The sequence below is a fragment of the Leopardus geoffroyi genome, chromosome E1 (assembly GCF_018350155.1).
Source record: "Leopardus geoffroyi isolate Oge1 chromosome E1, O.geoffroyi_Oge1_pat1.0, whole genome shotgun sequence".
NCBI classification, from domain to species: domain Eukaryota; kingdom Metazoa; phylum Chordata; class Mammalia; order Carnivora; family Felidae; genus Leopardus; species Leopardus geoffroyi.
In genome coordinates, this window is record NC_059330.1 from 30,943,065 (window position 1) to 30,969,040 (window position 25,976).

Sequence of the window (25,976 nt, forward strand, 5' to 3'; positions counted from 1 at the left end):
GCTGATTGGCCGTCCGGCTCGGTGACGCGCTGGCGGCCGCGGGCGCACGCAGGCCGGCGGAGCGGGCAGGGGTGGAGCCGGGCTCCGGGGCGGGGCGCGGGTGCCCGGGGGTGGAGGAGCCGGGAGGCGGGAGGCGGGAGGCGCGGGGGCCGTTTAAGCGGCCTCCCTCCCGCCCCCAGCCGCCCGGTCTGGCCCCGACCCTGTCCCGACCCCCGGCCTGGCCCACTCCAGCCTGCCCCGCCGAGCGGTCCGCCGGGCACGCGGGCGGCCTCCGGAGCAGCCCAAGCCCATGAGGGCCGCGCGCCCTGCCGCCGGCGCAGACGAGACGGAGCTCCCGGCCCCCGAGGAGGAGCGGAGGATCAATGCGGTTCAAGAATCGATTCCAGCGGTGAGAGGGATGGCGCCCCTGCCCCGCCGGCCGTGCCGGCAGCGGGTCCCCGATCCCGCCTCGTCCGGCGTGGGTCCCGGCTCCTCACCTGGATCCATCCCCCCGCGGATCCCGCGCCTTGGCCGGGGACCAGCTCCCCGGGGATTCCCCGCCCTGCCGTCCCCGGGCGATCCCCTTCCTCCCAGCATCGGGATCTCGTGCCTGACCCGGGTTCCCGGACCCCGAACCCCGAGCCTGCCCTCCTCCCACGGGATCCCACTGCGCACCCGACTGCATCCTGCCGACCCCCATCCCGGCAAGTGCTCGTGCCTTGCTCTATGGACCCAAACCGCAGCCGCAGACGCCGACCCCGGTTCCGCCAACCCCGGCTGTGGCCTCCACCCCAAATCCCCAGCGTGGGGGGTTCCCGGGGCGCGCGGAACAGGGGTCGGGTAGCCGCTGCGCCCTGCAGTTTGATTTGTCGTAAACCGGGGTGCTGGGCGTTTTAGTGCTTTGTCTGTGATCGGTCCTAGCAACAGGGAAACTGAGGCATGCTCCACTGGGTTAGCCTTGCCCAGCCAGGTCCGGGCCTTGCTGGTTCTCTGAGCTTGCTGGCTTAGCGTCCAAGGGCGGTGCTGTGTTGGGCACTGCGAAGGGGCAAGTTAGCATTCGGGTGGTAAGAGCTGCTTTGAGGCGCCTGTGTTAGGAAACGAGGAGGAGGAACCGAGGAGGCGCCACCGGAAGGTTGGCCGGCAGCTCATTCACTGGAGGGCTGGTGGGAACGCCAGCCTAGGGAGGCACCGTGGCCTTAATCCCGACTCGGGTGTCTGCCATTTAGCCATGGATGGGGGCTGGCCCATGGTTCCGAGAGGAAGCTCTGGGCTTTTTTTCTAATTCTTCTTCGTTTAAGTGGGTGAAAGTTCATCTCCCCTGTGTTTCACTCTCCATCCTTTGTCTGAATCTGTCAGCCGTGGCCCCATTCCCAGACCTTCACTAGCAGGCAAGCTTGGTGTGCAGTAATGGGAATTTGAAAGAAGACAAGGAATGCATGAAATCCTCCAAGGAGGTTATTGTTGAGGTTTTAGACGTTGCCTTTTATTTCAGAATTTCAAACTGTACTTTTTTTTTTTCTTTCCAACCTCCTAATCTTCCCATGCCCACTCACCCATTATGCTTCTCTCATTCCTCCCCCCAGGCCCCAAAGGTAAAGGAGCCAAAAATGCATAGGAAGAGTTAGGGTGGGCTGTGCCATTAGAAGGGTGAATCAGTTTGAAGACTTGGATTAACTTCTGAATATTGCTCATCACTCAGGGTGTTGAATGCCTTGCAATATTCCCCGGGTGGGAACATGGTATCAGTGCTTCTAAAGGCAAAAAAGAACCATGATGTCTGGCTTTAGAAACTGAAGTCAGGAATGAAGATTGGAGGGGTCTTAAGGGAGAAAGGAACCTGCATTGAGACATGATTGGTAAAGCCCTGTGCATGTGGTTTGTTTGATTTGGTTTTACTTCTTTGCACATCTTGTGCTCTTCCTGTTTTCAGAGAACAGTGGAAATATTCTGTGAAATTACCCTTCCTTATTTGATTGAATTTGTCTTTCTTTCCTGTCCTTTGAATTCTCCTTTAGAAAGAAAAAAAAAAAGCCCCCCCTTTTTTTGCCCAAACATTAAAACAAATCTTCAGAAAAATGAAAAGAAAAAAAAAAAACACCTTCATTTAGGATCCCACTATCTCAGTTGGTTGAACTACTTTTTGCTGGATGCTAATTTATCCAGCCCTTATTATCAATGTAGTAATGTGATTTTGCACTCCACTTCTTTCATTTAAAAATGAAAACTAGAGGTATTTTCTTTTGGTGTGGCATAGACTTTGTAATTTTCTCAGTGACTGCACAATAGGAATGGATATTTAACATATATTTTTTGGATGGCATCTACACCTACCCTGATTTTCTCTGAAGATTGAATGATCACGTAATTGCTTGTTTTTCTATTACAGACTAGACTGGAAAGCCATTTCTAAGGATAAATTTGTACTTGGTTATGAAGCCTGCAAATACAAATTAATTTAAGAAAAATCCTGGTTTTTGTGGTCTACAACATTAAAATGTTGAGAGTGCTATTCATCACCCCTTAGAGCCTTGTTCATTATGTATCTTTTGAGCATTCAGAAAAGTTATAGGCAGGTAAGTTACAGAAAAACTGGAGGGAAGGATATACTGTCTTTGAATGCATGTGTCTGCTTCTCCAGATAGATTTATCAGTACTCCCTTGAAGAGCATTTGATTGCAGTAAAAACATTTCATTAGGCTGTAGTTTGTGGCTGTGCCTAAATTACAAGAAATGAACACCTTGCTGGTTTGTTCTTAATAGAAACTTGGTGGTCATTGTGGCTTTGGATAAACTTCTACGGTTCTGCCATTTCCACAGAAGAAGGCTGTAAGGAAGTATAGCCCACTGTGCTAAGCGGAGGGTTTTATGCTTGCATGGCTTCTCAAAAAGTTTAGGATATGAAAAGTGCCACTGGGACACAGAGCATATCTTCCACATTTGAGTCTCACTCCACACCCTCCCCCCCACCCAGAGTCATTTTCTCCCTATGGCAGCATCCCTGACTGATCAGAATAGCTGCTAACATTTATTGAGTACTTACTTGTGCCAGGCAGTGGCTGGGTATTTGCATATTACTCGTCTCCTTCTCAACTCTAACCCTGGAAGATAAATGTTATACCCATTTAATGGAAGAGCAAACCGAGCTAGAGAGTAAAAGGGAACTTGCCAAAATCACATGGCTGGGAAAGGGCAGACCCATTTATTTCAATTCAGTGTTTTGTCCCTCTCCAGCACCCACCTCTGCCGGTTCGCCTGTTTCTGTCTCCCTGCCCACACCACAGCATCCATGTGTAAAGCGCTGAGGCTGAGGGTCCACAGAGCCTCTACTGTATTGTGTTGGTATATATACCCCTTTCTCCAGCCTTGCTACTGAAAATCCAAGAAGGATGCTCCTTTCCCCAGCCCCAGCCTTGTGATCTGATAACGTGGTAAAGTACCTGATTCGTGAGCATTAGGATGTTTTCCAGGACAGCCTGTTGCCTTTTTTTTTAATTTAATTTAATTTTTTATTTTTAAATATGTTCTTAGAACACTGAATTACAGGCATGGAGTAGTCTTCTTATATATATGCCTCTCTCTTATTCAATAATTAAACTAAATGCCTTCCACCACTATCATCACCTCTGGCAGTGGACACTATTCCTGAACACCACACCACGCTCACTCAAACTGGCTAATAATAAGGTGCTGTGTGTCGGGGTTGGCTCACGTTGCTCCATCAAGTGATGTTGAAAGAGCCCTTGGAACGTCCGTGGTCTTTGCCTTTTCATGAGACTTAAGGTTCTTTTGGCCCTAAGACTGCCTATTTCTCTTTATTACGTACAGAACCCGTTGGATCCCCAGGGAAACTAATTGACAAGGGGATACCTCTCAATTAAGACAAAATAGTTAAGCGACAGCCAGAATTTCTATTTATTCACTCAACACTTATTAAGTTCCAATAGTAAGCCGGGCATTGTGCTTGGGATTGGAAAGAAATGGTAAACAAGAAGGGCTTCGTGGAATTCACATTACCATGGGGAAAGATGAAATAAAAAATACAAAAGTGGGGAAAAAAAGCCCAATTTTTACTAATTCTGGTAAGGGCCCTGGTGGGGTGGGGAGGGCTGAAATGATACTTTAGGTAGGATGGTCAGGAAAACCTCTGAGGAGCTGACACTTGAGCTGAGCTTGACAGGTGAGGAAGGTTGAACCTTCTGGAGAAGAACGTTAGAGGCAGAAATAAACAGCAAACACAAACGCCCTGAGCCAGACAAGACCTTGGTGTTTTAAGGAGCAGAGAGGAGGTGGTGTAGCTGGAGGGTGGAAAGTGGGAGGAAGGTGGCACCCTGAGGCTGCAGCAGTGGTGGGGCCCAGGCCACCAAAGGCAGGTTTTAAGCTTGAGTTGGGGTGTGTGCTATGATCTGGTTTTCATAGACTATTGTGGCTGCCAAATGAAGAAGACAGTATGCGGGGGGACAAGTAGGGAGACTGATGAAGAGATTTGTGTTTTATAGATCAGAGAGGTCGATGTCTTGATGTAAGGTGGGGTCTGTGGAACTGTCTAGAGTAGGCTGATCTGGAATATACTTGGAAGTGGTATTGACAACACTTGTATTTGGAGAATGGGGAACACCTAGGAATCAAAGACAGCTTCTGGGATTTGACCTTGGGCCTCAGAGATCTACAGATGAGATGTGGATCTAGTCTCTCAGAAGGCCCAGTGCTTTGGGCTATCTGTTCTTTCTCTCCAGAGTTTTGAAGTTTTGTCACCTTTCTCCCTGAGTAAGGGAGAAGCAAGAGAGAGTGTTGAAAGACAGGAGATGAGTGAACAAACGTGACTAAAAACTTTATAGAAGTGTGGTTCCCACACCCAGGATTAAATCGCCTTCCCTCAAACCCAATAAAACACTCTGGAAACTCTTCTAGGGTTACTCCGCCTGAAGTAGAGGCAGCTTCCATAAATGGGCACTGTTTTCCATAGCACTTGAGGACCTTTCTCATTCTTTTTGGAGGAAGAGAATAGAATAGGTTCCTTGTGTGGGCGTTGATTTGCATTTTACTTCTGCCTTTCCATTTAGGTCTTAGGAGCGATTTCTTCAGGAGGCTATGTTGGAGGCTTGATTGTACCCCAGCAGACCAGAGACAAATGGACAAATTGCACTGTCAGTTTCCCAGCAGAACATGTTGTGCCATGGTTTTCACTGAGCCCCAGACAGTGATGGGCTCCTCGCAGACTTGCTCTTCGCTGGTCTTAGAAGCAAAGCTGGCTCTGTCCATGAGAGACTACCTGAAGTCACATGGGTGGGATATTTTTCTCTACAACTTATGAGTTTATTTTTACCCTGAGTGATTCCGGGTGGGCAGGGACTAAGCTGTCATAAACATGGCCACCCAGCTTCTTTGCTTTTAGGAGAAAATGTGAAAGTCTATCCCTGTTGCTGTGTAATGGCTTGACTATTTTTAGATTGGGCTGCCAGAGATATAAATTGCTATTTTAGTCCTCAGCCTGGTGGTGGGTAGACAAACCCTACTGACTGCACCCTAAACAGAACACTCTCAATCTACCCTCCACCATCTTGTTCTTTACCCTTTAAAATTACTAATAGGGGGGCGCCCGGGTGGCTCAGTCCGTTAAGCATCAGACTCTGGATTTCAGCGCAGGTCATGATCTCATGGTTCATGGGATTGAGCCCCATGTCCATGCTGACAACATGGAGCCTGCTTGGGATTCTCGCTCCCTCTTGCCCCTCCCCCACTCTCACAGGTGCTCTCTCAAAATAAATATTGAAAAAAAAAATATATATATATAAAATTCCTAATAGGTTATGCGACTTATAGCTCTGTTATGTCTCGGGGTAATGATGAGGTAGATCCTTGAATGCTTGGGACACTTTGAAAGCATTCTTCCCAAGAGTGCAATTATTTTCCCCTTTACTAATAACAGCTCTGTAGCAACACTCTTGCCCCTTAGGAAATTAGTAAAATTATTTAAAGGATTATCAGGGGAGAAAAAGATTTATTTATGTATGTGCGAGAATGTCTTGGATAAAATCTGAAGCTGTTAACTGCACGTTTCTGTTAAACAGTTTTCAGACCATCTGGCGAATTCCATTCAATCCGTACATATTCTGCACACGAGTTAGATAACTAACTCATTGGTGGTGCAAGTGAAATATCTTCACTGTCCCAAATTCATTCCCCAGTGGATTTTCCATCTGAACTCTCTATATTGGGTTAACAGGAACTGCTGTCTTCTTTTTTATTTATTTGCTCTAAGGATAACAGGCCCTTTTAATTCAGGGAGAAAATGCTAGTCTTTTGTTCCTAAGCCAGGCACTGATTAGGATGCCTTGACCATGTGCTTCAGCCAATTTTTGGCATCCTGGCTCTGCCGTTTGGTTCAGCCTGGTACCATTTTTTCATCATGGCGATTAATAAGGTGTGACTAGTCAGAACTCATTAGTGGCAAATAACAAAATCTCCCCCCTCCCCCATCTTAAACTAGCTGAAGCAAAAGGATAATTTATAGTGCAAAGGCTGTTGACATCTTGCAGGCTCCAAGCCCAGGAATGCAGTGGCGCCTCTGAGACCTGCGTGCTGTTGGGGTTCTTTTACCTCTGTTGGTTTCTCTGCATCTGCTTCTTTCAGGCAGCCGCTTTTTTTATCTGCCTGAACTTACATCTCCCCTTTTCCAACAGAACAGACAGAATAAACCAGCATCCCTCAGAAAACATGGCACGGGTGTGGGTTGGATTTGGGGAGAGCCTCACCTACACACTGAAGTGGAAGAATGCTTCATGGTTTTCACTGTGCACTTGTTTCCACAGAGTTGCCCCAAAGGGAAGTGTGGAATATGGGTATGTGTCTATATGTATAACAGATATTGGTATTTAGATACATACACATATTTGTGTGTATATGTTTGTTTTTTTTAAGTTTATTTACTTGGGGTGGGGAGGGGGGTGGCAGAGAGAGGAAGAAAGAGAATCCCAAGCAGGTTCCGCATTTTCAGCGAGGAGCCTGATGCGGGGCTCGGACTACGAACCATAAAATCATGAGCTGAGCTGAAGTCCAACACTTAACTGACTGAGCCACCCAGGCGCCCCAAGTATATCTGAATTGTATAGCCAGAGTATCAGGTAGTAGTCATATATTTGGATTTGGAAGCAAACTTTTAATTCAGGAAGAATGCAGGTAAAAACATATCTCTTGTTTAGGCAGCCTAGACGCAGCCCAGCATCATTTATTTAAGCTCTCTGTGCTGGCACAGGTAATACAATATAGGGAAACCAGTTGGATGGGCCTGCTAATTGTGGAATGTAGGATGTAAGGATCGACATGTATAAAGGTTTATGCATTTTGAGAGAGAAAATTGAAGCCTTGTATTGTGTCCCTTTTCATCGAATGGCAGCTACAGGCATTTAAAGTTTAGAAAAATTCCCTTGTTTTTTTCCCCTAAGATTTAAGATTTGGTTGTGCCTTTTTTTTCTTTGTAATTTTTTTTAGCATGGGGGTGGGGTATGAGTTGAAGGGGGTGGATAGGATTTCTATTTGCTTTTGGTTGGTAGAAGGTTTTTCTTTTGACTAAACTGAAAGAATACTTAATCCAGTGAACTAAGGCATTTGCTTTCAGATCATGGTTGTTGGCTCAGTTTACACCTGTTTGGTGGCTTTGTTTTTGTTCCCGTAACTAGGTATTTCCAGCAGTCCCCCCTGCAATTAGAATGGACCAAACAATATTGGCAGCCTTCCCCATTGTTCTTCACACGCTTTGAGCTTTTTCACGTGATGTCTTTTTGTTTGGACAGGTTCATGAACCACCGGGCCCCAGCCAATGGCCGCTACAAACCAACCTGTTATGAACATGCTGCTAACTGTTACACGCATGCAGTGAGTATGCGTTGTCTGCCTTTTGCATCCTTCCCAAAGGGCCCCGGTGGGAGGGCGGGCTATTATCTTTAGTCCCCTCAGCCCAGTTAGTTGGATGTGCCTACCTCTGTGACCTTCGCTCTCAGGATATCAGTGCTGGGTCATGTTACCAGAAACTGTGAACATGTCGAACGCTTTGAGTGCTCTGATCTACAGTCAGCAATGTCGGTCCTAAACTGACTTTCTCTGACAAGATCTTCCTTAAAAGAGCAATAGTAGTAAGTACTCTAGTTATGGGGAAACCAAAGAAAACTAATTTATGAGGACTGTCACCTCTGAAATGAAGTGAATCACCCTTTCAAGACGATCAACTGTGTTCGTGTGGCCAGGAGAGTTGACGGTTTTGATGAAAAGGGTGCTTTTTCTTACTAAATGATCCCTTGAAACAGGTAGGCACACCGTCCCAACCTCTGCAGTGCCCATATTATTTCACATCTTGAAGGAAAAGCTGATTTGATCCCTAAATTCTTAGTGAACTTTTTTTTTCCTTAAAAAGCAAAACATGCTCATTATAAAAAACTTATAAAATATTGAAGAATGTATAAGAAAAACAAAACTACCCAGACATAAATTAACACTTTGGTACATTTCTTCTACTTGCGTGCTGTGTTCAGGAACATGTATTTTCATGGTTTTCCTGTTAATGTATTATTGACATTTTCTTGTGTCATTGTGAATTTCCTTTTATCTATGGCTTCATTATTCCCTTTGAAAGTTGCATTTACTGAGACTTTTGAAGGAAAGATTGTGGCTGCATAGTCTGAAGATACGAAATAGAGAAGGAGGCCAATTTAATCCTTTCATGACCAGTGTTTAGAATAGGCTAATGTAATTATTTTAGACAACGTTAGTACAATATATAGGTTACATACATATGTCTTAAGAATTAAATTTGCCTGAATTCCAGTTGTGCCTTTTCATGTCTTTAATCTTCCCCAAAGAATAGTTCTAGTATTTTCTGTAACAAAACAACGATGCCAAATAACCCCCAAATAAACTTTGTGGTTTCCAGTGGACTCCTTTATAATCTAATAGAACAACACCATTTGGTCATTCCTTAGCATAAATCAAAGTTTGTAAAGCATTGGTTTTATGTACTGTAATGATGGAATTCACATATTACTTAATACTGAGACATCATCCTCATTTATCACTGGATGTCCTTGTGCCTTAGGTGCTAAAAAGACTTTTATTTAAATCATTAATATGCTTGAATCTAGCTAATGAGAAAAATTACTAGCTGACATGCTTGCCCTGGATTCTGTAGAAGAGCTTCAATAATGAAATTTGGAGTAACCTCTCTAGTGGACAGTCTCCTTAGACCCATGGCTTAGATTCTGGGGACAGGAAAGATTCAGTGGAATTCTCTAGACTTGATGTGACCCCTGTCTTCACTTTAGTTTTACACTTATGTAAAGTGAGCTTTCACCAGAGGGTCAAAATGTTTAGAGTACCAACTTGGACTAAAGAATGCACACCTAATTTGATTGTCTCCCAAACCTGCAGGATATCCAGCTTTTATTCTTGACCATATGTTCGATGAATTTAACAGCTAAAAGTAAATTATTACTTCTGAAGATAATTGCCCATAGACCCATAAGAAAAAGTTGTGTGCTTGTATGTGTGTATGTAAATCTAGGGCAAGATTAGGTGGCCTGTTCCTTCACTCATTGCTTCAATATATATCCATTATTTTTTTCTATTTACCAATTACAAAACACTGATGAAAGTTACAGGTATAGTGCCTTGATAATTTCCATACCACTGATCAATAAAAGTAATCAACGAAGTGTTTTTTACTTAGCATTATATCGAGCACTTAAACTACTTAAATATCATAGTTTGGCTATAGAGATGCACAGTTCACCTCTAGGAATATTATTTGCTAGAGACGGACCAGATTGGTCCCTCGTGTCTTCTGGGTATGTCATAAGTTAAGGAATACTTGTAAAAAACAAAGTTAGGGAAAAACTGACAAAACCTCCATGTTAATTTTTTAGAAGAGAAATGTCACCTTATTAAACTTTCCTAAACTGTATCCCTAATTTTTGAATTACAGAGAGCAGTAACATTTCTTCCATCATCATCATTTCATTTAAAGAGAGGGTATTTTAACATGAAAAAGTAGAAAGGACATAATCTCAGAATAAATGAAGTTCTGTCTTATGAAGAACTTACCTTATTGTCTTTGATTTTTCTCATACTGTCTGGGCCAGTGAAAACTTCAGCATTTGAATATTTAGTGCTGATCTTATCTAGGGGATAGGATATTTTTGTTGGAAGAGGGCAAAAGTAGGTGATGGGGGTGTGGAGAGAAGATTGCTAAATTTTGCATTCTTTGCCAGGTACGTGTACTCTAATATCTAATAAAGTAGTTTATTTTTTCCTGAGGATGTGTGTTAATATAAAATGTTTGCTCCTCTTCAATTTTACTGAGAACCTACAACGTCTCTAAAAAGATGGAGTCTTTAAAAGAAAAAAATTCACTCGTCATACTCATACTCCTACGACAGACATTGAAATCGGTGTCCATGTGGAGTGTAAACTATGGTACAGGAAACAAAAGTCCCTGTAAGGTTCTGGTTTCTTAAAATTACTCGAGTAGATGACAGGAGAGTAGATTACCCTTGCTTACTTGAAAGGTGCTATTAAAAATGAAATAACCCAAAAATGCTTTCACTTTGCAGTAGTTCCCAAATTGGTGGAATGATCCAAACTAAAAATCGGGACATATGACTTGCACAGTTGATGTGTGTGTGTGTGTGTGTGTGTGTGTGTGTGTGTGTGTGTGGTGTGCGCATTAGGATACTTACTGACTCGATTCATTGGCTTAACCCTTTGCTGAAATATTGAGATGTCAGTAGTTCATGGGGGAAATAGGAAAGAACATTTAAAAGCAAGACCTCCCTGGGAAATCTGGGTATATGCTTGGCATTTGAATATTTGAAGTACCTACTCAAAATCACATTAGACAATAGGATGAAATCTGTTCTTCTGTGATGAAATCAGGATAAAGAACATCTGCTTTGCAACAACTGAGTAATGTCACATCTTTTATTGCTGACTTCAGTACCTGCTGGTGGGCACGGTTCCTGGGCCCTGAGCAGCCATAGCTGACAACTCAGTGTGGCTCTGGTGAGGATTATCCAGGAGAGGCAAATGTTTAAAATTATCTTTCTAAAATTGTCCCTGCTAAACCTGTGTATTTTTAACAAAGGTTTCAATTTAGGAAAACCCAGGATATTTACTTTTCTTTGCCTTTCCCTCAGTTCCTCATTGTTCCGGCCATTGTGGGCAGTGCCCTCCTCCATCGGCTGTCTGACGACTGCTGGGAAAAGATAACTGCATGGATTTATGGAATGGGCCTCTGTGCCCTCTTCATTGTTTCCACAGTATTTCACATTGTATCATGGAAAAAGAGCCACTTAAGGTACCGTGGATAGCACGCTATTTCAACAGATCAGAATAGTTGACTCAGGTTAGCCTCCCGTACTGGCATGTTTCGTCAGGTTGAAGCAGTAGAGGAGCTAGATGTCTTCTTGCCTTGTATTCAGGAAATTTCCTATGGATTAGACAGACTCTGAGGACCCGCATATGTATCTAAGAAAGCTGGCCTTTCTCAGAAGCCGCCGACAAAACCGCACTGTTTCCCCAGGACTTACAATGTGGAATCCTGAGACCTCTTAATGTTGTCAGGTGCGCCAAGGATGCCCTAAGAGCGCAGCAGCTGTGGGGTAGTGACAGAGTACAGTGAACTTGGAGTCAGCCCAGCCCTGCCACTTACCCTTTCGGAAGTCCCCTGACCCCACGGAACCTCTGTGTCTTCATTACTAAAATGAGACTAACAATGCCCGACTCGCAGGGTTCTGTGATAGGTGAATGAGACCGTGCATGCCAAAATCATCTGAAAATTGCAAATGACCAGGACTTTGTAATATAAGGAGATTTGCTACAGTTTGGGTTTATTGTCTTGCAAAGTTCAGCTTCCAGAATTGGGCGCTGTGTATCTGTTCAAACAGAGTTCACAGATTTTGCTACAATTAGCTGTCAGGTACTTTCCAAACCATACCAAGCCTGTTAGCCTCCCATCGAGGACATAAAAGCATTCCTCCTCTGGGTGAAGGATTAATTTGGGGGAATACAAAAGATGCAGCACACCATTCAGTTGCTTATGGAATAGATTCTGTACAACCCCAAAGCACAACACTTCTCAGAAAAGGAGTATTCCGAGCAAACTTAGAGTGCTTTAAAATAATAGAATATAGCTTTCGGTTTTACAGAATGTCCAAAGAAAAAAATCTCAAACATTCAGACAATCCAGTATTTAAGAACAGGGTTTGAGGTTCGTGAGATGATTACTGGTCTCCTTATGTGTGGAGTCATAGTTTCATAGCAGGAAGGATTCTTAGGGGTCATTAATCCAGACCCCTTAATTTTCACCAAGGCACACTGAGGCTTAGAAGTGGTCTACCTTGCCCAGGTCAGTGACCCCCAGCAGTGTCTGATCATCCCAGGACCTCTGACTCCCAGTCCTGAGGAGTTTTTCACCACACCCTTCTCAGTACTCCTTACAGTTACCAGCCGGCCACCTTTGCCTAGAAGGTGGCAGTTCCTTGGGCCAAAAGTGAAACCACAGCATCGGATCATGAGGGCTTGCTGAGGCATACTCACGAGAGAGCCCCAAAAGTACCCGTCTCTCCAGCACACACTGTCACAGAGATCAGAGGCCAGAGCACTTCGTTATTGTCCTGGCACAACCCAGTGCCTGTGGTTGTCTCAGCTGACTTGGCTTTGATGTCTAGACTTCTGAATCAATAAAGAGTTGTAGATGCATACTTGAGTATTCAGGGCTCTCTCCCAGGGGCCAGAGAAGAAGGTGTAACAGAAACCAGGCTCTCTTGAACCTTGAAATAGCACTGCTAGAATCATGAGCCACGTGTGGATTTTTGCTCTGTCTTAATTTTTTTATAGATCCAAATATAGCCTTAATTTATAAAGGCAAGGGAATGAGCATTTATTGAGTACCTACTATGTGCTAGGTACTATGCTAATGAACACAATTAGCATAGTACCTAGCACATAGTAGGTACTCAATAAATGCTCATTTAATGTGATCTCATTTAATGCATTTAATAGCACATAGTAGGTACTCAATAAATGCTCATTTAAATGTGATCTCATTTAATGCTCACACACACTCTATGATAGAAATGTTGTTATGTCTATTTTCCCTGTGTGGAGAGTAAGGGTCAGAGAAGCCGGTCATGGATCTTGAATAACATTACAGGTCTGACTTTACCTTCTGTAACAAGAGCCTAATAATCTAGAGAGCAGAATCAGAAAGGCCTCAGAACTCGCTAGGAATCACAATCATCCAAAGAGTTAAAAAAATAAAATATAATAAGATTCTTCTCTTCCCTCCATCCTCTACCCCATGTTCTAGCCCTTTTATACATTACAATCTTCTGGACTGGAGTTTGTGACTATTTTATAAGCTCCCCAGGTGATGGTGATACGCAGTCAAGTTTGAGAAGCATTAATGTAGTGTAAGCCTTTGAGACCTGTGACCTAAATTATTTTGCTTTCACTAACATGACTAACGCTAACCGTGACTAAAACATCCTCAACTTGCTTTGGTCGACATTGTGTGTGTGTGGTGAGGCAAAATGTAACAGTAGCACTCCACCAAATCACAGCTCTCACCACTTGGACATGAAAATGGATTCAAGACGATGCAGTGCATTCATTCACACTTTTAAATCACTTCAGTAAAGGGCAGGTTCTGTCTAATCCATTTGGGGACTAGACCTCAGTGAGCCAGATCTTTGTACACTTCCCGAATTTTCAGTTTTGGAAGGAGGAACTCATTTAGAAATCCAGGTGGCTACCTGCTTGCAGCAAATATGCCTCTTAATTTTTTGTTTATTTGTTTTTGTTTTTGTCATTGTTGTTCCTAAGTTTCTGAATTTCCTTTATTACAACTTATCATCTACATTAAGCTATTTGAAGTGAAACATTCTTTGAAGGTATTCTAAAAAGGCATGAAAAACTACTTCACATCCTGCACTATGACAGGGGTTGAGGGGTGGTCTGCCCTCGAGGAGTTTTCTTGAGAGTTACATAGGCTCTAAAAGAAATGGAAAACCTCAGAAAAGACAGGTTTTGTTTGTTTGTTTTTTAACCACTTTGGAGTTCCTGATTACTCTATCTCATATATGGTGAGTATCGCATGTGCAAGCTTAAGAGTAATGTAAAGCTTTTACTTGTGGCTTCATAATATTAAAAATACCTTTGAAAGCCAAGTTATAACTGCCCCAAGGAACTAGAACAGGAATGGAAATTACAACATGGTGGAGTGATAACCCATGCTGCCAGTCTGAAACTTTTCTGAAAACTTGCTAACTTGTTTTTCCCCCACTAGGACAGTGGAACATTGTTTTCACATGTGTGATAGAATGGTTATTTATTTCTTCATTGCTGCTTCTTACGCTCCATGGTAAGATACCTTCTTTCTATTTTTGAAGGTAGCGTTTTGGGGATAGAATTTCTGTCCCCCTTCCCTCCCTTCCTCGGGTCCCTGCCCCAGCCCCCATGCATATGCCCCCCCTCCCCACCCCCTGCCAGTACACATGCATACATGCTTTTTTAAATTTTTTATTTACTTGGGTCAGATTGCAGATTTTAAGGGGAGAATGTTACTGCTGTTCAGAATACATACCTGGCACTGGGTTATTCAAGAGGAAGCGCTAAGAACTTGTTCGTAGGTAGCATTCTGTCTTTTGAAATATGTCACCCTTGCTTTCCACATTCTTTTTCTGCTTTTGCTGCTGTTCATAATACTTGGACATCTAATTGTTTAAGTGGAAATGCTGTAAATACGTGTGAGGAAAACAAGCTCGCTTTTGAAATTTACCGTTTTCAATTCACTTCACAGCACGGTAGCTACTATATATGGAGTACATGTCTTACTTCTTTAGCTTATATGAGTAGAAGAACTAAACAAATTAGCTGCTTAAAATATCTAGTATTCTGGCGCAGTGGGTGGAGCGTGTGACTTTTGACCTCAGGGCTGTGAGTTTAAGCCCCACACTGGGCATACAGATTCTTTTTTTAAAAATGATATATTAAAAAAAAAAAAATACCTAGTATTCTCTTCATTTTTATTTATTTATTTTTTTTTTTTTATCTTTCTGCTCTTTTGGTACAGATCAGGTAGAATCTGTTGTTGCCTTGAAACCTAAATTAAAGGAACATTCGATTCCCTCTACGAAGACATGATCCAGTTTTAAACACTCAGAAATTCATGTTGTGCCATGAATGGCTAGAGTCCCTAGAAATAACAGGCCTCTACATTCTGACTTATGCAGCATCCATCATTAAAAAGAAACCTAATTGTCTGTTGGAGTAAAAAGTGTGTTCCCTCTCTAATACTTGTCACTAAATTATAGGTCTGTATCATATTGGAGCGAGAACAGTTACAGGCTTTGGGGAAGTGCTCCCCAATTTAAGTAAATAAAATTTTTTAAAGTTGGCTGAGGAATCAAATATTACAGTAAGGAACTTGTTTTCATGTAGTTTTCAATAGGCAGGTGGTGCCTTTTCCATCTGGAAATAATCGTTTTGTAGTCGTAGCCAATCAGAATAACGTTTGGTTTTCTTCTCATGTCCATTCTTAATATGAAATGAGTACAAATGAATTTGCAGCATCTTAAAACTCAAGCTTTACAAGAGTCCACAGTTAAAATTCTGACAAAATATCTTTCATAACATACGTTGGGCTAATTCATGTTCTCTCTTGGCCGAGAGATTGGTAATGCAGATACTTGGTCTGTGTGTATTAGGTATCTGCTGTGGGTATGTGATCCTGGCTCAGGATTTTGTTCAGGGTTCTCATTAAGCTCTGTAAGCGGTCCGCTTGCAGATATATTATCAGAATTAAGCTAATCTGACAGCAGTCTGCCTTATAAGGCAAGTCAGGCATCACAGGTGTGATGGGACTCACTTCATACCTCCTTTTAGCTGGTTCTATTTTTAAACCACATTGGGACAATTCGAAGTCTTAAAGGTCAACTGACAATTTTATCTTTATTAATTTTGCCCAAACTGCCTAAATACTTCCGTGGCATGTTGAATGCCTTTTCCTCCTGGTTCTATGCTAGCACTCGCTCCCCCAGTTTTCAGGCCTAGAGGAAAACACGGGTCCTGTGAATTCCCTTCATTTATCACTGTTCTTTGTTGTCATGTTTACATTTTTTAGGTTAAATCTCCGTGAACTTGGACCCCTGGCATCTCATATGCGTTGGTTTATCTGGCTCATGGCAGCTGGAGGAACCATTTATGTATTTCTCTACCATGAAAAGTAAGAGAACGTAATTTATATTTGATAGTTTAAAAATTAACTGCCTAAATTTTATCGACATTACAACATAATTTGCTTTATATTTGCACTTCAAAATAGTAGAAATACATAAATAGAATATATATTGCTTTTAACAAATCTTTGAAACCATTTGGTATTCGTTGTTGGTAGACAGATTGCTGTGGAAAGAACTGAATGGCACACATGTGACAGGAAGCAGTTGAGGGACAATCCTCAGGTGACTGGCCTTATCAGCGAACTTAGCCTTATTCTCTGTAATCTACGCTTAGCCCATGAGAAAAGTAATTGCTTCTCAAGCTTTCTATGAAGATTGAAGATAACAGATAAGAACAACACTTATCTAGACAGGAACCCAGAAGATGTTCCAAACTAAGCTTCCCTGAGAAAGGGGATATTTGGAGAGGCATTCTAATCACAGGGCACATTTTTTAACCCATTATTCATTGCCCATAGTCAGAAATGTGAAGCAATATAAAAAGGAAAGCCTATTGAGATTTAGCATGATGGCTCTAGAGGAGACCTTCAAAGTCATCTATTCCTGCCTCATGGTTAAGAAAAAAAAAATGAGAACATTTAGGATGTGCATCAAATTAGCGATTCATGTAGAATTAGGACCCAAGTGTCCTAGTTCTTGTTCCATGGCTCTTTTCATTACTTCAGATGCCTGAATTTGAGAAACCCACAAGCATGAAATCATTGTCTTTGAATACAGTTTATTAGCTTACCTGTTGTTGTTGGCAGAATGGCTCTCAGAATTGAACATGTGTTTATCACAAAGTATTAAGTTATTTTCTCTTTTCAGAAGAAAATGGTAGTTTTCACTAACTTCTGACTTTGAAATTCACTTAAATGCATTTTTTGCTACAATTAGCAATTCTGAGTGGTGTTATGTAGTGTATATAAATCCAAGAGCACAGTTTGCTTCTTGGGCCCGAACCCCTAACTTACATCCTTGGATAAAATAGAAAGTAGAGTAAAACAACTATCTTTTCTCCTATTCCAGGCTTCCTAATGTAAAGCAAACCCACAAACCCATTCTTTCCCAGGTCCCTGATAAGGTTACTTCATGGTGGACTCTTGAGTATAAAACATGGAGAATGAGATGTGAGTCACCTATGGCCATTCGGTTGGGCAGATATTAGGGAGTGCCTAAAGTGCCAGGCACTGTAGTAGGCTTTGCACATCCAAACATAAATGAAATTTGGCCCCTGCCTCCAGGGAACGTAGAGCCTCCTTTGATTAGGCTGAAATGCAAGTTAAATTTCAGTGGAGTATATTTCTTAGTGTTTTCGGACATTCTGTAGCCTCATGGGATGAGCCTTACAAGTTGGGAGTTTGTGCAGATGAAAAATAAAGAGACCGAAAACTACATGCTCTTCATTCCTTAGGGCTCCTCCTCCTCCGCCACTGATAAGCCTGGCCCCATATGGCATCCCTGTCCTGTCCATCATGATAATTTCAGCTTCTTGTAGCTGTGGATTGGGGCAGTAATGAGGGCAAACACTGGGAGATTGGAAGCGGGAAAATGCATGGTGGATTGGATGCAACAGTAACTCCTTTTGGCAGAAAACATTTTCCAAGTTGCTAATGGAGTTTGATGCCATTTCAGTCCTGAGAGGAATGCTAGTTCACTGTCACTCAACTATAGTGTTTTAACTAGAGCCCTAATGGTCTACTGGGAAAATATGGTTCATTGGGATAGTTGAAGACTTTGCATTTCTCTTTCAAAAGAAAAAAGGGAAAGCTGGTATGGGACTGGACTAGGTATTATAGGAATACATAAAATGAACTGCCTTTCTATCCTGCAGGTATAAGGTGGTTGAGCTCTTTTTCTATCTCACAATGGGGTTTTCTCCAGCTTTGGTGGTGACATCAATGGTAAGAAATGGCTTCATAATTTTAGTTATTTCACCTAATTTCCTTTTTAATTGCTGGGATTCTTCGTGTGTGTATAGATATGATATGTAGTTTTTCTTTCTGAAATTATGACGTGTCCATTAACTAGAGACTCCAAAGAAAAAGTATGTAAATAGCAAAGCGCCAACAATCTGTTTTAGCTACTGTTTGGAGTTTGGAGAAGTTCTCCACTGAAGTGTGTTTCTTTCCATATGGTAATCTTCTGTATGTGTTTCTTTGGATAACCTCATGGGTTATGTTATCTTTTGGATAACCATAACCATAACCCATGAGGTTATGGGTGGAGGGGTATTTCTGCCCAAAATGGTGTCTTAACCCTAAATCCACAGAAGAGGGTAAATTTTTTTATGTCTTAAAATGAAAAAACTATAAATTACTGACTTTTTAAATCCTAAGAATTAGAGGGACCAGAAGAGCTCAGTTGTGTGAACATTTTATTTAATATTTCCCCAAAGTCTTCACTTTTACTTTTCTTTCACTTGGTTTTAAGTCAAATTATTTCTCTTTCTTAGAAAAGTGCTTTTTTATTTTAACTTTGCTTGAAAGTTTCTTTTATTTTTTTTTTTTTAATATTTATTTTTGAGAGAGAGAGAGAGTACGAGCAGGGGAGGGCAGAGAGAGAGGGAGACACAGAATCCGAAGCGGGCTCCAGGCTCTGAGCTGTCACCACAGAGCCTGACGCAGGACTCAAACCCATGAACCATGAGGTCATGACCTGAGCCGAAGTTGGATGCTTAACCAACTAAGCTGCCCTAGCGGCCCTATCTGTTAATTTTTTTTTTTTAAGTTTATTTATTTATTTTGAGAGAGAGAGACAGCTCGAGTCTGGGAGGGGAAGAGAGAAAGAATTCCAAGCATGGTCCACATTGTCAGTGCAGAGCCCGATGCAGGGCTCAAACTCATGAACTATGAGATCGTGACCCAAGCTGAAATCAAGAGCAGATCTTAACTGACTGAACCACCTGGGCACCCCTCTGTCAATTTGAAAGAAAAACAGCATTATGGCCTTGTGATCCCATCCAACTGGTTACTTTGTGCCATTAGCCTAGTACCATCAGCTCCAGTATCCTACGCTCTACACTGTTTGGCATTAGCCACTATGTTGTTAATTAAGGAACTCACACTGTGTCCAGTTTGAATTCTTTTCTCAGTCTATAGAGGTCAGAAGACTTGTATCTACCATTTCACTCCTGAGCTCATGGGCATAATATAAGAATGTACATAGCTCCTGCCCTGGTCACCAAAATACCTGTTAAAGGTTTAGGAGTTACAGGTTTGCTTGCTGTTTTCAGTAATATGTCTTATGAGAATGTCACAAGTTGTGTTTCTTTAGGATTAAAGAGCTTTATGGTAGCTTTAATAATTACCTAGCATTAGAAATCCATATAGTTTAGTTGGTAAAGGTAACAGGGAGTAGTGAGGGGAAGGAGATGAATAATGGAAATGAGAAGATCTGCCTTGCAGGCCATCTCATTGGAGGGCAAATCAGGACACCCAAAACAGTTTAAGCAAGGTCTGTATGTGTAGGTTACTAATCACTAGAGTAGGACATCAAATAAATTCCCTCTGGCTACCATAAGAGCAGGTTTCTCCAGTATTTTTACTAGCCTAAATCTTGGCATTTTCACAAGTTGTACAGTAGTCAGTGACTAATGTTTATGATAGTCAAACAGGATAATCCTCGCATTTCCCCTATAGACCTTAGCACCAAGCAGGAAACTACAATTCATGTTCAATAAGAAACTATCATGAAGTTTTTATGTCTTTGGGGAAAGTGTAGGCTGCTGTGGGAGCACATGAGCCAAGCACCAGAGGAAATGGTGTTCAAGCTGATTCATAAAGACAAAAAGGGCCTAGAGATAGTAAGGATGATACAAGTGGAATAGGAAAGAATATAGCATGAAGGGAGCCCTGAGAGGAGAAAGCACTAACACCTTTGAAGAATTGAAAATAGTTCATTGTTTGGAACATGAGGGTGTGCACCTGTTTGAGTGTGCCTCTGGGCATGAGGTAGGTAAGTATGCAGGTAGCACAAGTCTTGTGATAAAGCTGGAGAGCTAGACAGAGACCAGATCAAAAAGAAACTCATAAGCCATATGAACTAACAACAGTAAGACTGGACACTCTAAGCTTTGGTTCTGGTCAGAACCAAATGACTTATTCTTATGCCATAAAGAATGATATAAAACTGGAAAAAGTAGATGAAACAACTGTTTCTTGGTATTGGACTGCAGACACAGGACTGTATTCCTTGAGGGAACAGAAACCAAAACATGAGCTTCAAATTCGCCCCAGTTTTCTCCCTGGGGACACTTTCCAAACTGCGACAAAAGAAAGGGGAGCCAGAAAGCAGCAGTCAGCGTGGAAGAAACAGAAATCAGCATTTCAGCTACTGAGCCTGCTGCAGTTTTGGGGTAGGATCCTGGAAAGGAGGGAGCTTCACAGAGAGGCATCTCCAGAAATCTACAAAGGGGTTTCCCTGAATCCTTGCCCAGATACTAAGCTGGATTTGCACAGGGCAAGACTCTGCATGCCCAGGTCAAGAGTACCTATTGAGATTCCAGAGGTGCCTGGTGCTGGAAGATATCAGGGTCCAACCAGCCAGAGTGGCCATGCTGAACAACTCAGGTGTTCAACCGAACCTAGAAAGGTGACTTTCATGTCTTAGGAGAACTGCTCTAGGTCTAGAGTGAGGACTGCCCTGGAATTGCCACAACAAATATACCTGATCCTCTGTACATAAACTGCCTACAGAACAAAACTCAACATTCCTAAAAGGAAGACCACAGAATCTGTACTCCAACAGCTTGCGTCCATTTATTCAAACAAATATTACTAGATAAGAAGCAAGAAAAGGTGACACCACACACCTAAGGAAAAACAAGTCAATAGAAACAGATCCAAAGAGGACAGAGATGTTGAAATTTACATACAAGGACTTCCAAACATAATGAGTAAACAAATGAAGAATCTCAGAAAAGATATGGAACTATAAAAAAGGAACCAAGTGGAAATTCTAGATTTGAAAATGATATGTTAAGAAAAAAATTCATTGGAGGGTTTAACAACAGATTAGATACTGCAAAAGAAGAGATCCATGAACTTGAAAATGCACAGACATGCTACAGGCTAGGGGAAAATACAGCAGTTGCTTTCTCTATATGTATCTGGTAAAAGACATGTATATGAAATATATAAAACACTCCAAATGAGTAATAGTCAGTCCTATAAAAATGAGTAAAACACTTGAACAGGCACTTCACAAAGAAATGTACTCAAGTATCCAGTAGGCCCTTGAAAAAGTGCCCAACATCATTAGTCATCCTGGAAATGAAAATTAAAACCTCAGTGTGCTACCAGAATATATCCCGTAGAACTGTTAAAATCAAAAAGACTGACAACACCAAATTCTAGCAAAGATGTGAAATAACTGGAGCCCTAATTCATTGTTCCGGGGAGTATAAAATGGTATAACTATTTGGAAAATTGTTTAGCAGTTTATTATAAAATTAAGCATAAACTTATGACTCAACAGGTACTACCCATCAGAAATGAAAACATATACAGAAAGACCTCCATAAGCCCCAGATGGGAAGAATTGATAAACAAATTATAATAAATAAATCAAGGGAATGCTAAGTGATAAAAAGGAAGGAATGATTGATATACATAAGCACATGCAGGAATCTCACAAATACAAAAAAACAGACATAAAAATATACATACATTATAATTCCATTTATGTGAAGTTCTAGAACAGATTTGGTCTGTGTTAATGCAGTAAGAATAATGGTTACCTTGGTGAAAGAGATTGTCCAGGATTGGGAGGGGGTGTTGGGGTAGTTATCTATCTTGATAGGAGTATGGGTTAGATAGGTGTATGCATTTACCAAAACCCATGGTGTTCATGTAGTATTTATGCATTACACCCTGTAAATTAATCATCAATCAAAAAAATGACCCATCCCTCCCACCCACCCACCCCACCCCCCAAAAGAATATAAGCTCAGGAACCAGACTGCCTTGATTCAAACCCCATTCTGACACTTAAAAACTATGTGGCCTTGAGCAAATTATGAAACCTCTCTGTTTTCTCATCTGTAAAGTTGGGATAATAGTACCTAATTTAGGGTTGTGAAGATTAACTGAGTAAATATATGGAAATGCTTCAAACAGTGCCTGCTGTAACAAAGTAATGACATGGGTCATGATGAAAATGTGTTTTAGGATTAACTATGGTCTGGTTCTTTGAAAGTTGATAAATTAAATGTGGTGTCTTAGGGAGCTATCTTTAACAGAATGTATGTCAGAACCAACCTGTATACTTGGCTTGGTCTCATGCTTATTGTTTTAGCAGAAAGAAAAGAAGAGTGGTTGGTATCTTTTGGGCAGTGACCAGCTCTATGATTTTGTTCAGGCTACTTCACTCCTCTGGTTTTGCTCTCTTCATCTCTAAAATGAGGAGGTTGTGTTATGTTAGATGAGTGGCTTTTACTGTTTAGGAATTATATGCCTCCTTAAAAATGTGATGAATACTTTCTAGAAAAAAAATGCCCCTAATGCACATACCAGAGGATTTTGTATAATTAATGGATATTAATTGCTTTGTAACTTTTAGGAAATGATAAATGTGTGGTATTGGAATTTTTTTGTTTTTTGTTTGTTCTGATAAAAATCAATCTGGCTGACTTTCCATCTTACCAAGGTTAATGAAAAATCTGGAATCAGTCGACTTGGGTTGGCTCCTTCCCCATCTTTTGATCCTACAAAAACCAGGGGGCCTATGTGAACTTTGAAGAAAGGACTGATCCTCATCTGTGGCCCTGGGTCCTCATGCCTGGTTCTTGGCTCATGGTTGTCCATTGCTGCCACTGTCTAGGCACATGGGGCCTCTTCACGTTGGTGGCTGCATTAGAGCTTTCCCACGCTCCCTGCTGGACTTGGCTGCAGTCCAAGGCTCCAGGGCTCACAAGGTTGCAGTCATCAGTGCCCAGGCCTCTGGGACACCCACACACCTGTCCCTTTCCAGGGCCTCGCCACAATCTGGCTTAGGTTTCCACCACCTTGCAGAACCTGAGACTTTTCTATTCCTAGTCCTCAGGAATCCAGGAGACTGACTTGTTTCGTCAATCCACCCCCCCTCCCCCACCTCCACCAAACCCTGCCTCTGTTCTCTTTCCCTCATTCACACAGACCAGTTTAATTTTGAAGATGGGCTGAGGTCTTGGAAAACCAAGAGCAACCTAAAAATTCTCTTTTTTATGTTAAAGCACAAAACTTCCTGCTAAGCTAAGAAACGCCCAGGCTCACAGACAAAAGGGCCTGGCAACATGTAGAAGGTTAGGAAGTATGTTATCCTTACACGCTCTCTGATCTCCGAGGTCACATGTAGCTCTGATTTCCTGTGTCAGCCATAAGGAAGCTGTAAGCTCACATAAGCAGGGGGGAGTCTCAGAAAAGGAATCGGTGTGGTCCAGCGTTTGAGGAGGATAAGGGAAGTGAAACCCCGGGCCCAGATGTAAATTCTAAATGGAGTGGTGTGGCCGTGCCTTAGTAGGGAAGAAAGCTCTTAAAGGAGAAGATGAAAGCCAAGGATTCTACTTTATTAAAATGAATTCCCGTGTCTGGATATGATTGTAATCTGCTTCAACATGCTGTAGATGAGTAGAGTGTGGGTCCCGTAACCCGACTGCTTGCTCCGGTCCAAGATGGTCAGCCCCAGGGTAAATCCAGGTTGATGGATGAGAGGCTTTTAAGTTAAGTTCATGATTACGGACCGGGATTCAGCCTGTGCAGCTACTTCATTGTCTAGAAAATCAGCAGGCTCAGGGGGAATTGCAATTATCTCTTTAGTTTGTCACATCGAGTAACATCAAAACCTCTTTCTCTTTTTCCTCTGTTGACAGAATAACACTGATGGACTTCACGAACTTGCCTGTGGGGGCTTAATTTATTGCCTGGGAGTTGTGTTCTTCAAGAGTGATGGCATCATTCCATTTGCCCATGCCATCTGGCACCTGTTTGTGGCCACGGCAGCTGCGGTACATTACTATGCCATTTGGAAATACCTTTATCGCAGTCCTACAGACTTTATGCGACATTTATGACCAATCTGTACTAGGTCTCGAAACCAGTATTATTTCAATTATGGCACTTGGGAGTGGGGTAAGAGCCGAAGGTTGCACAGAGGGAAAAAGACAAACAAAGACAACTGCACTGACTTCCTTTATATCTTTTGAATATAATTACTGTGAAAGTATAAAAGCTGTGTTCTGGAATTTCCCTCTTCACAGCAGATAAATAAGGTAGTGAATTAATTATTCATTCCATTCCACTATCATGAAGGACTCTGGATAGACTTGGCCAACTGATGTTTACAAAACAGAATTTTGTATTTTAATTTTACAGATTTTACTACATGATTTTTCTAAATTACTAGGTCAGGTTGTAAAAGTCAGTGCAATAACAAAGCTTCCTTTTTAAGAGAAAATTGTTTCTATCACTTTCCCATTAGCTGTGTGAAGAATCATGGACAGAACTTACACTACTTTTACCATGTTTCATCTTGGCATAACATGGTTATTTTTTAAATAGAAAGTTTCGTTTTTTGTAAATTTTTAAAGAATATTTCATCGAAGCGCATCTCTGCGGTTCCTCATTCATGTGAATTTTTGCAGCAAGCTGTCAACATTCCACAAATGAACAAACATTATACCTCTTCTGATAGTTTTATTAAGCATAGAGAAATTGCCAATTTTTAAAAACTGCGGTTTTCCAAACTTTTCTGCCAACCTCTGACTCTGAATTCCATGCTGCTTTGGGCCATATACTTGACCTCGTTTGGTTTACCAGTGATAGAAAAGTATTTTGATATCATTAACTTTTTCAAAGGCTCAACTTTTTCTCTATGCCTTTGCTATGTGTTCTTCAGGGTCCCTTTCAACAGTGGATGAGCATTCATGTCTGTGTTATGACGGTATTATTGGAGGGGCCATCCACGCGAGACTCCTGAGGAGTGTTATGAATTACAGTGAATAGTGTGGTACTGCCTGCTTGGTGCCCGTCAGTGAAGTCACTGTCACTTAGCTTACTATTATCAGTTTGGTACTCATTTTCAATTGTGGAACTAGATGCACAAATTCACATTCCTATCTTTCCCCTGCATCTCCTGATTTACTTTTTTTCTTTTCTGTAGCAAAATATCTAAAAGCATTGTTTGACAGATAGAAACCCATGCATCTGTAGTTCATGGGTTATGTCCTAGCTCGGTGGAGTGGTATTTAATATATCATTTTTGGTTTTTGCCCTCAGTGTCTTATATTAAGATTAACCTTAGTTGCTTTGTTTATTAATCTCCTGTTGGTGTTTTAATAAATGAAATAACCTTGCCTTTAGATTGGTGCTGGTATTGACTGTTTGCAAGTACTGGGTTTGATCAGTGGAATAGTTGGTTTGATGAAACATTTAGGCTTACTCATTGAAGTTTTGCACTGATGCGGCTTCAAAAGAGGGTTTATTTTGGGTGTGCATATGTAGAACTCTCTCATTTGGGAAGAACTGGTATTTGCTGGTGAATTCTTAAACAGGCAAGGCGCCCAGTGATAACACCAACCAGACCACCCCTACCTGCATGATTCTGACCATCCTGATGCCTGTGGTTTTGTGTGTATTCTGTTTTTAATATATTAACTTTTGTGAATTTAAAGTCTGCTCAAAAGTAACACTGTCAAAACCACTAAAATGTATGTAAAAAATTGTGCTGTAGACTAGAATAAACTTGTTACTTGGA

The 25,976-nt window shown here is 41.8% G+C and overlaps 1 protein-coding gene across 4 annotated transcripts; it reads left to right on the plus strand.

Annotated features, from left to right (window-relative positions):
* On the plus strand, positions 1-25,976 carry MMD (monocyte to macrophage differentiation associated). 4 transcript variants are annotated; one of them, XM_045488319.1, is made up of 9 exons: positions 1-388; positions 5,040-5,262; positions 6,660-6,818; positions 7,770-7,851; positions 11,160-11,320; positions 14,312-14,386; positions 16,148-16,249; positions 18,079-18,148; positions 24,094-25,976. In XM_045488319.1, the coding sequence occupies exons 2-9, from the start codon at positions 5,108-5,110 to the stop codon at positions 24,292-24,294; spliced, it is 1,005 nt and encodes a 334-aa protein (XP_045344275.1). In that variant the 5' UTR covers positions 1-388; positions 5,040-5,107; the 3' UTR covers positions 24,295-25,976. The 4 variants fall into 4 exon arrangements, with proteins under 4 accessions (XP_045344275.1, XP_045344276.1, XP_045344277.1 ...); XM_045488320.1 differs by lacking the exon at positions 24,094-25,976 and adding an exon at positions 17,274-17,374; XM_045488321.1 differs by lacking the exon at positions 6,660-6,818.